The 11,549-nt window shown below is 34.5% G+C and overlaps 1 protein-coding gene across 1 annotated transcript; it reads right to left on the bottom strand.

Annotated features, from left to right (window-relative positions):
* Nucleotides 1-9,206: 9,206 nt before the first annotated feature.
* On the bottom strand, nt 9,207-11,064 carry LOC129808480 (peptidyl-prolyl cis-trans isomerase D). The gene is made up of 3 exons (XM_055858263.1): nt 10,908-11,064; nt 10,615-10,835; nt 9,207-10,550 (listed from the first exon to the last, which is right to left on the bottom strand). Exons 1-3 carry the CDS (start codon nt 10,975-10,977, stop codon nt 9,759-9,761), a joined length of 1,083 nt encoding a protein of 360 aa, XP_055714238.1. The 5' UTR covers nt 10,978-11,064; the 3' UTR covers nt 9,207-9,758.
* Nucleotides 11,065-11,549: the final 485 nt, after the last annotated feature.

Genomic DNA, 11,549 nt, shown 5'->3' on the forward strand with positions numbered 1-11,549 from the left:
AATTCCAAGGCCTCTCCAACGAGCCCAAACATGACCCCATTCCCAAACATGACCCCTTTGACCTTGAAAAACCGTTATTAGGAATGATTCAACGCTATTTTCGTCTAAGGACGAAATGTCCGCCTGGGTAATCTCTAAAACATATCCAAAAATGAAAAAAAAATCGCACTACACGTCTTCGAGCAATCCCAAAAAATATGGTTTTGGAAAGCAAGGGGAGGGTGGGGGGAAAATGAGGGGTATGCTAACGATGCTTTCGTTGACTTATGCGGGGGGGGCCCTTAGGTCCCAAGTCGCTATCTTTTACCGTTTGCCCTCTATTGATTTATGAATCGATTTAAATCGGTTGAGTACCGGTAAACGGTAAATGATGCGAAAGTACTTTTGAGGTAGGGGAAGGTTTTGCACCTTCGTAATGTTGCAGCTTCGTAAAAGTTGTTTTTTTCCAAGTTACTAAATGAATTTCATCCATGGACATATAATCTAAAAGCTAGTTCTACATCTCATATTTCCTGACAAACTTGGAAGCCTAGGCCTTTTTCCTGGGTCCAAAGGGGCAAAAATAAAAAGTGGGCCTAAAATCGAAATTCCGATGTGTAATATGTTATGCATTTTTGCACACTGCAAGTGTCTTTTCGAAAAAGCCACTATTCCAAGTTATAGAGATGTAGATGTGATTCTTTAATTGCCACTTCGATGTATTTTGAGTATTTCTCATTCAATTTTTCTTGTTTTAAAGTGGAACTTCCCACATTTCACTTTAAATAAGTGGCTGGTCATTTTTGAAATCAGTTACGTCTGAAATATGTTCTGTGAGACCAATTGGAGGTGTTAGAGAAAATCCGAGGATTACATTAGGTGTGATTATGAGAGAATCATTCCTAACCAAGCTCTTAATTGACTGTCAGAATGCACGGAAAAAATGGTGAAAACAAGTAGATGAAAGTTCCATCTAAGTAGTGATGCCCAAATTTTTGTGTTCGGTGTAATGTTTTTCGGGGAAAATGAGGCCTACAGAGGTGGGAAAAAGTGGTACGAAGCTGAGTTAACCAGGGCACCTTCGTAAAAAATGCCGCTACATTTTCATTTTCCTGTAGGGGAAGATCCAAGGGCTTCCAGGAATTTTGTGAGGCAGAATTATTAACCCAATAAATAAGAGATTTTTATGATATAGTGATATAATTGATTCGGTGTGTGAGGTATAAAGTAAAAAATCTTAAATCTTGGACTCCTTTTTTAATACGAAGCTTCAAAACCTTCCCCTATAGCATCTAAGTCACGAGTTCGAGCATTTCGCAAAGCCTGGGACGCTTTGCCACCCCTTTTTAGATATGTTCTTAATGAACTTGACCCGTTTGGAGTCTTCTTGAACACTTCCTGGACACCCCAGAAGATACTGGTCAATAATTCTTCTTGTTTTAGTCATCGTAAAGGAAATCTTTGACAAGGAAAAATAATTTACAAAATCGATAATACTGACTTTTGAAAAATTGAAGTTTGTCTCCTTTTCGTTCTTTTGGGGACGAGAATACCCATAAGTGATCCAATTCCAAATACTCAGAGGCGGAAAAAACTCTTTCTCTGCAAAAGTATCATATTTGATCACTAAGTGTGACAATAAAATGAGTTTTACTGAAATTCGTTCGCTGGATATGTTGTGGCTCGGAAAGAGTTTAACACATCATAAACTGATTATTTTATAATTTTTCGAAATCTGTTTTACGTAAAAATTTAAGATTTTTGCAAACTGCCCATAAGTGATGGCTCCACCCTAAAATTTTGTTAATGTTCTTAAACACAATTAACAAAATTTATAAATTAAATATTTAATGACAATATTAAAGATTTCCCCTGTTGAGAGTTAAAAGCTAATGATACTTTATAGAATATTTACATGGATTAAAAAAATCTCATAAATCGAGATAAGCCTATAGTAGATTAAATTTTTTTGGGCAACCACTTAATACAGATCGGGATTAATTTTAACTCATAATACGTGCTAAGTCTATTTTGCATGAGTTGAATTGAGCATCAAGCTAATTCCATTATGTTAAATTTTCGCTAATTTAAGATTATTTAAAAATCCTTGCAATCGATTTTTATATAAAGAAGTATAACGAATCCATTTCAAAGTTTTTGTGAAATTTGTTGGACAATAGGCTTACATAAGTAAAGGCCGATTTGAATATTTTAAACTTAATGATTTATCTCATACTTGAAAAGAGCATCTCGCATTTTTGATATTCAAAGCTTCAAAGGCTTCAAACTAATTTTGCATTTTCTACACAGTAAAAAAATTAACACTATATAGTGTGTAATCTTTCACATCACTATTATAGTGTTAAATTTGGAAAAAGTGTTTAATTTAAAATTGTTTAATTTAAAGTTGTTGAATTTCAAGATGTTTAATTTGGAATTGTTGAATTTTTGAATTTTTATGTGTAAACTCAAAAATTGTTGAATTTTAATTTCATTTCGAAGATTTTGATTTTTTGTCTTTTTAGATATTTCTAATGTTTTTTTCCTGTACTTGGGATACCCCCCCCCCCTAATGCGAAATGATTACATCTGATGCTCGATTCTTCACGATATACATATTATGCATATAAATATTTGATTTTCTATATGACTTTTGCCCAATGAAAAGCATCTCGACTGAAGTATAAGCCTTAAAAGGAAATTCAACAATTTTTACACAACTTTTGTTTAAAAATTCAAGAACTTTTGTCTCAAAATTCAACAACTTTTGTTTAAAAATTCAACAACTTTGGTTGCAAATACACATGGCTTCACACTATAATAGTGTGAAAAATTATGATCAAACTATAATAGTGTTAATTTTTGATTATGTGACAAAATATATCACGAAGTGGTGTATTTTTTCACACTATAATAATGTGAAAAACTATTATCATACTATAATGGTGGTAATTTTCAGATTTTTTCAACAGTTTTAAGTCACGAAACATTGTTAAAAAAATTTATGACTATAATTGTAAGAAATTTTACACAGATTGCAATTAAATAATTAATTTATCCGATTTCACACTATTATAGTGTTAAAATTTTACACATTTTCAAATTAAACAACATTGTTGAAAATTTTTCAACTATAATAGTGGTAATTTTCAATCACGTGACAATAAATTACCAAAATTTTGTGTATTTTTTTTAAACGTTTTTAAATTAAACAACTAAAATGGTCGATTTTGCACTATTTTAGTAGTAAAATTTTACACATTTTTTTACTGTGTACCGCAATGCTGCTCTTTTCGACAGTATACCGTGGTATATCGTATATGACACCATATTGAATAAGAAAAATCCTAGAAGACCTTTTTGCAGACATCTTTTGATAATGTCTAAGACAGTCAAGATAACACTATTATTTGTGTTACCACTGTACCTCAACGACAATCTTATTAGAAAGAAGTACAATAACTTTCAATTGAACCAAAATCCTCAAACCACTCGGCAAAATTAAAGTTTTTCCAAATTCTCCCCTGCCCGTAAACTAAACCAAACAATCTCTTCCAACTTACTTTTACCCACATTTTCCCACCGTCTTCCGTACCGTGTCACTGTGGCTTTACAACGCGAAAACAATTGGATTTCATGCATCAATCTCAAGCTCCTAGCTATAGAGAAAGCTCCAAGTGCCAAGAGTGACTTTGTCTATGGTTATCCAGACCAGCATTCTCAGGAAGAGGGAGATTAATTAACTTGAAAAATTGAATACATTTGTCACCATCTCAAATTCTTTTACCCCCACAAACTTTTTCGCCTCTATGGGACTAAACTGACCAGCAGAAAATGTGAACTTTTCTCCCATTCTCGGCAATGGCTTTTTATTCACTTTTTGCTTGATGACCCTGTCCCTTTACCAATGGTAATTCCCACAAGAGACATGAGTCCTTTCCCACACATTTTGTCTTCCCCTTCACACACTCTCAGAAAATTTTCACCCATCCTAAATTGATGAGCTTCAAATAGTGGCTACACTCTGAGAAAATTCCACAGAAACCATTTTAAAAGCCACAAAGGGTAAGTTTTGCATGAAATTCTCTCCCTTATTTTCAAAAAGTTCCATCATAGTTAAACATTGAAGTTTAGAACATAAGTTTCCCAAGTACGTAAGAAGCCGGTTGGAATTTATAATGAGCTATCAGTTCTTTGAAAATTAACCATATTGACCCTAAATTGCCCTTTTGGGTCAAATTGACCAACCTGCCAATTGGAATAAATTTATCTATCTCCCATTTCAGATACGACCAAAAAAAAACTCAATTAAATGGCCCTCCGTAATATCGAATGAAAATGTAACATAATACTCAATGAAATATTGCTTATAGGTTCAAGACTTACCAAGCATAGACTATACGACACTTAGCACTAACGACACTAACGTAGCACTTTCTAAGCTACAAAATGGTTAAAAAAAAACTATTAATTATTTTAAAAATCTGCGAAATTCAGACCAGAATAAAGTATACAATTTAAGGTAAAACATTGAATAAAATACTTTAGGGCTGATTGCTAAAAAAAAAACATTTGAAATATAAGGGATAAGCTAAGCTAGAGGGTTGATTTATATCTGAAGTGGTCGGAAGCTCGTTCTCCCTTTTTATCAAACCTCTTACTTATGCATTTCCCTTAACATCAGTAATCGTTAGCTTATCTTTTGTTATGCTTATCTTTTTTTTTAAGTTGGATTTTCTGTTTTTGCGACTTTGTAAGAGCTTATTTAATTCTATAGTCATCTCAGTCTTATCGGAATTATATTGCTATTACAAAAAATGGTAAATTTTTGTTCAAGTCAACTTAGAAAAAAAAATTACAACATTATAATGGATAATACGTACATATTGTAGAGAATTTTAAGACCTTTTCGCGCAGAGTCATTTATTCACAATTTGTTGATTCATTTTGTAGAAAGTATAAAAAATACAACTCTAGAAAAATTTATATATACAGCACTGGCATCTTAATTTCTTTTTTTTTTTGCAATATGATCCTTGACATTTACTACTTATATTGTCATATGCCACACTAAGGGCAGAATCATATTGACAGTAAAATGCTCACCATATTTCGTTAATTTACGCATTTTCATTGCAATTCTTACGCAAATTCTCGATTACCGTATTACCTTATCTCATACTCGGTGGCACTAGGTAAAAATAATATAAGAAAATCGAAGAAATAAAACGAAAATACGATAAACGGTGAGCAAAGAACACTGTACGATTAATTTCTCTTAGTTCTTTTTTGCTCACCGTTTATCGAATTTTCGTTTTATTTCTTCAACTTTCTTATATTATTTTCACATAGTGCCACTGAGTATGAGATAAGGTAATACGGTAATGGAAAAATTGCGTAAGAATTGCAATGAAAATACGTAAATTAACGAATTACCGTGAGGCTACGGCGAGCATTTTATTGTCAATCTGATTCTGCCCCAGATCAAGATTTATATTACATTTTTTACGTAAATAACCAGCATAATTTATAGTAATTAATGAACAAAATCTTTCTTACGCTAAGCATCTTATGTTTGATGCTTACTTGAATCACTTCCCAGTGAGAAGAAGTCGCAAAGCATCCAATACTTTGCGAAACGCTCAAAGTCGTCACTTCAATGTTATATCTTGTAAATGTTTTCGGATTATTTACCTTTTACTGGTTCACAAACGATTTGACCCGATTCATAAATCACTCAAAAGATCGCCCGAAATAGCTTAGGAGTAACACAATTGATTTTCAGACAAAAACGACTTAATGGTTTATAACCGGGTTCATTACCGGTCCAGAATCGATTGAAACCGGTTTACATTATTCAGAAATTCTAAGACCTTTTGAACGAGTTCAAACATGACTCCGTTCAGTTGAAAAATACGCTCTCGTGAGGAATTTGAACCTTTGACCTTGAAAAACCGTTTTTGGTAATCCGCTTAGGCATCATATCTAAAATCGGAGGTAGCCAAAATCCCGAACGCCAAAATCCCGAAAGCCAAAATCCCGAAAGCCAAAATCCCGAACGCCAAAATCTCGAAAGGGCCAAAATCCCGAAAACCAAAATCCCCAATGTTCAAAATCCTGAAAGAGATGAAATTATATGGAGGATAATGTGTAGAATAATTTCCCAAGACACAGAAAATTTCCCTTTGCCTCCAGCAAAGCGGGTGCAATTGTGAGAGTAGCTATGACACTTTTAAGAATTCGAGATTTTGGCTTTAGGGAATTTGACCGGGACCCATCTAAAATAAAAAAGATAAAAGATTTAAAAGAGTGTAGAAGAAATGACAAAGCAATAGAAATAATCTTAAAATCTAATACAATAAATTATTGATGACCTTAGACTTAGATAGATTCTGTCCGGAACACTAAAGTGCTCACAGTACCATCTAACTCATGCGAAATTAAAGAATTAAAGAGTTACAAATCTTTTATGCAGTTAATGACTTACGACTATTTTGTAAATAAATTCATCCCAAAGTACGTACCAGAAAAAAAACAGATGATCAAATCCAGTGAATCCAGCTTTTTAAACTTATGATCAGCGCATAATAACTTTTGTTTTGTAAACATGATATCAAAATTTCTATGAGAATGAGCGAGATGTCTAGATCTAGATCCTACTCACTTTTAAGGAAATGTCAAAAACATGTTTACTAAACAAAAGTTATTGTGCGTTGGTCATTATGCCCAGCGCGTAATAACTTTTGTTTTGGAAATATGTTTTTGACATTTCAATGAGAGTGAATGAAACCTAGATCTAGTTATCTCGCTCTCTCTTATAAGTAATTTTTAAAACATATTTACAAACAAAAATTATTGTGCCTTGGGCATTATACACAGAATTATTTTTATTATGAATGATTGTGACAGGATCTTTGAGAGGGAGTGAAATCCTATTAATGTTCTCTCACTCACGCTTGCAGAAATTTCAACACAAAAATAATACTGTGTTTCATGTATAGGTGATGAACAACGCACAAAAACTTTTCGTTTTGTAAACATATTTTTGAGAATTCAATGAAAGTGAATAAAACCTAGATCTAGTCATCTCGCACACCCTCATAGATAATTTTAAAAATATATTTACAAAAAAATGCTATTGTGCTTTGGTCGCAATAGTGCCCAGCGCACAATAACTTTTGTGAGCATATTTGTGGCATTTCAGAGAGAGCGAATGAAATGTAGACCTAGTCATCTCGCTCACTTTTATGGGCAGTTTTCAAAACATGTTTATAAAGCAAAAATTACTGTGTGCTAGGCATAATGCATAATGACTAATGCCCAAAGCACAATAATTTTTGTTTGTAAATATGTTTTCAAAATTACTTATGAGAGAGAGCGAGATAACTAGATCTAGGTTTCATTCTTTCTCATTGAAATGTCAAAAGCATGTTTACAAAACAAAAGTTATTGTGCGCTGAGCATAATACCCAACGCACAATAACTTTTGTTTTGTAAACATGTTTTTGACATTTCAGTGAGAGTGAATGAAACCGAGATCTAGTTATCTTGCTCACTCTCATAGGAAATTTCGAAAACATGTTTACAAACAAAAGTTATTGTGTGTTTAGCATAACGCACAATGACTTTTGTTTGTAAACATGTTTTGACATTTCAGCGCGAGTGGGTGAGATCTAAATCTAGTCATCTCGCTCACTCTTATAGGCAATACCAAAAACAAGTTTGCAAAACAAAATTTATTGTGCGTTGGACATAATACCTAGCGCACAAAAACTTTTGTTTTGAAAACATGTTTTTGACTTCTCAAAGAGAGTGTAGGAGATTCTAATCTAGTTGTCTCACTCACTCTCATAGGCAGTTTCGAACACATGTTTATAAAACAATAGTCATTCTGTGTTAGACATAACGCATAATAATTTTTGTTTTGCGAACATGTTTTCAAAACTGCTTATAAGTGTAAGTGCGATGACTACATGTAGATTTCAATCGCTTTCACTGAAATGTTAAAAACATGTTTACAAAACAAGTTATCATGACCAGCGCACAATATCTTTTGTTTGTAAACATGTTTTCAAAATTTCCCATGAGAATGAGCGAGATGACTAGATCTAGAACTCACTCACTCTCATTGAGATGTCAAAAACATGTTTACTAAACAAAAGTTATTGTGCATTGGGTATTATGTGTTGAACATAATAATGACCAAAGATCAATTTGTTTTGTAATGGCTCCTGCACACCTTCTAGATCAGGAAAATTTCATGAAGCCAAAATCCGGATCCCTTTCTTTCTCACACGTTTTGCAAATGTCTATCTCATTCTCTCGCACTCTTCATCTTCTCTTAAATATCACTCCAAATTTAATTTATCTCAATCGAATTTGGTATATGAAAGAATGATGCAGTCATATAAAATACATGTGAGAAACAAAGGTATTTGAATTTCGACTTCACGAAGTTTTCCTGATCTAAAAGGTGTGCCGGTGCCATAATTTTTTTTTAACATTTCTATGAGAGAATGAAATCTAAATTAAGTTATATAGGTTTCATTCAAACAAAACATTCAACATTCTCACATTCTGTGAGCTAGGCATTATTCTCATAAGCAGTTTTGAAGACATTGCTTATGGCTCCTGCACACGTTTTAGATCAGGAAAATTTCATAAAATCGAAATTCACATCCCCTTCATTCATAAAAGTTTAGCATATGTCTATCTTACTCTTTTGCACTCTTCTTCTTCTTTTGAACATCATGCAAAATTAAATTTAGTTCAGTTCAATTTCGAACCCGGATAAGTGGGACATATTTATGCAAATCTTTTGAGAAAGAAAGGGACGCGAATTTAGCTTTCATGAAATTGTACCGATCTAAAAGGTGTGCCGAAGGCATTATGGCTTCGGCACACCTTTTAGATTAGGAAAATTTCATGAAGTCGAAATTCGAATCCTTCTCTTTCTCACGTGTTTTGCATATGACTGTCTCATTCTTTCGCATACCAAATTTGATTGAGCTAAATTGAATTTTGATTGATGTTTAAGAGAAGAAGAAGAGTGCGAGAGAATGAGATAGACATATGCAAAGCATATGAGAAAGAAAGGGATTCGAATTTCGACTTCATGAAATTTTCCTGATCTAAAAGGTGTGCCGGAGCCGCCAAAAAGAAAAGTGATTTTGTGTCGCTTTTAGAGGAGGTTATTTATAAACCAAGGCAAGAAAATCTATTAAAAATTTCGATTGTAAATTCGTTTATTTATTTCCTATTTTTTTGTGCTTATACAGTCACATCTATAGATTAATTTTGATTCATATCCAATGACTACATTAAATTAATGTGCCTGATAAGAAGTAATCCGTTGATTTGCAACCAACAACACTGTATCTTATACATTTTCCCTGTCCTAGACACTCTTTTACTTTTGCATTTTAAATATAAGGGTAACTTTTTTTTTTGTAAAAAACACTTAGACAAATATTTCTCCAATGGACATTGTAAAATCGCAATATATCTCCGAGTGCAGCAATATTTCAACAAGTTAGCGCAAATGTTCATATCACACATGAGTGTCTTGGGCATTATTCTTAATTAAGGAGTTGGTGAGAGAGAGAGATATTCCATGCGTCCTCATAGGAATATTTGCCCTAAAAATTCTCACCACGTTTCTGCACTATTTTTTTCTCTAAACTTCACTACGATGCACCCGCGTTCTCATTTACTATTCACCATGCAGCCTTTCCTATGAGTCTCTATCACGTTAATTATGCAACTCCACAGTACTTACCTTATGTCTGGAACATCTTCTGGAATGACTTCTTCTCCTTGTCACGGTATTCAAGGAGAAAATGTTTGGCGCGATTGAACTCTTCTAGGATCATCTTGCACTCTGGCACGAGATTGTATGCACGTTTGAGGTCATTGATTGCGTTTTCGTAGTTCTTTAGCTCAATCTCAGCCTGTCCACGGCGAAAAAGAGCCTTGGAATTGGTGGGATTGAGCTTTAAAGCTTCATTGCACACCTGAATGGCTTCGAGGAAATTGCGTGATTTTAGATGGACGGCCGCAATGTTGACACAATTGATGGCATTGGCCTTCTCCAGGCGACACCGATCAGGTGCACTGAGAGTGGAATTGCTGAAGAACTGGTAGTATCGAATGGCCTTGTTGTAGCGTCTTATCGCTTCGACATTGTTTCCACTCTTGAAATGATAATTGCCCGCATTCCGGATTGTCGTGAGAATGTTTACCATTTGCTCCACATTGAATTCCAGCACGGAGTCATCCCAGTCAAGGGGATAGGGCGGAAGATTATCAGCTGTCTCATCGGTGTCACAGAAGCCCCAATCCCCTCCTTCCGGAATCTCTCCGCAATTCTCAATGAAAATGTTGGCAGTAGGAGTTCCCTCGTCTGTTGTGTACTTTTCCATCTCACCCAGAATACCTAGACCACGCAGGACATAACCCACAACTACATTGGTCCCATCCAGATGGGAACAATTGATGGCAGTGATGAAGAATTGAGAGCTATTGGTATTTGGTGTGCCGTAATTGGCCATTGAAACAGCCCCTTCGTCATGCTGCAGACAAAATATACCATTCAACTTCCTACCTTTCCCTTGGCTAAAAAGTCCCCAAACTCACCGGCAGCACAAAGTTCTCGTCCTCGAAAGTAGCACCATAGACACTCTCCCCCACATCACCTCCCTGAGCCATGAAGATCCTCTGAACCTTGTGGAACTTGGTGCCTTTGTACGTGAGCGCCCTGCCTGCAGCATTACTCATCTCTCCTGTGCACAGCAGGCGAAAGTTCTCTGCAGTTTTGGGCACAACATCTCTCCGGAGTTCAATCACCATTCTGCCCACTTTAAAAATACACAAACAACTCAGTATACCTCCAAAACTCAACAAAACTCACAAATTTCCATCAATCTTACCTCTATCATCATTGATGCGGATGTCCAGGAACACAACTGGATTCCCAGGAAGAGGTTTTTTCAAGCCCATTATTGGTGAAAAACAATCCAAAATAATACGTGCAAAATTTCCCTACGTTGTTTATTTACGTGACATTCGCACGATTTGCGTCGTCTGCTTCGTTCTCACGAAGGTTTCAGCGAGGAATATGACCACACTCTGAACTGGCTTGAGCACCTCCTGGTGGCAGGTGTTTGAATTTATGCAATTTTGGAGGGAATTTTCTTTTAATTGCCTTTTAATATTTAATTTCTTCCTTTAACACTTTAAAACTCGAGTCAAAAAATCACGTAAAATACCAAATTGGCATAAAATGACAGAGTGTAGGTAGATATTCTCCACAAAAAACCAAATTTTCAAGTTTTTTGTTCCGTAAGACTTCTACAGCAATTCGAGGACTTGTAAATTATTTTTTGAATAAATATTTTCCCAATTTTCTTGTCAATTTTATATAAATTTTGTGAAAATTGTCAAAAAATGCCAAAGTGAATTTTTACAGATTTTCGTAGAAAAAAGCCAATTTCTATTGAATTTCCTTTTTCTTAGCAATTTGGTAAGGATCTTAGAACACATATCTATATATTTTCCTGTAAAATTTTCAA

The sequence above is a fragment of the Phlebotomus papatasi genome, chromosome 1, assembly GCF_024763615.1.
Source record: "Phlebotomus papatasi isolate M1 chromosome 1, Ppap_2.1, whole genome shotgun sequence".
Taxonomy (NCBI): Eukaryota; Metazoa; Arthropoda; class Insecta; order Diptera; family Psychodidae; genus Phlebotomus; species Phlebotomus papatasi.

Bases quoted from the DNA above. Each gene is read 5' to 3' on its own strand.
- LOC129808480 (XM_055858263.1), bottom strand. From the start codon at position 10,977: ATGGGCTTGAAAAAACCTCTTCCTGGGAATCCAGTTGTGTTCCTGGAC. The intron at 10,836-10,907 runs GTAAGATTGATG...GTATTTTTAAAG, and splicing joins CCGCATCAATGATGATAGAG to TGGGCAGAATGGTGATTGAA. The intron at 10,551-10,614 runs GTGAGTTTGGGG...TTTTGTCTGCAG, and splicing joins ACGAGAACTTTGTGCTGCCG to CATGACGAAGGGGCTGTTTC.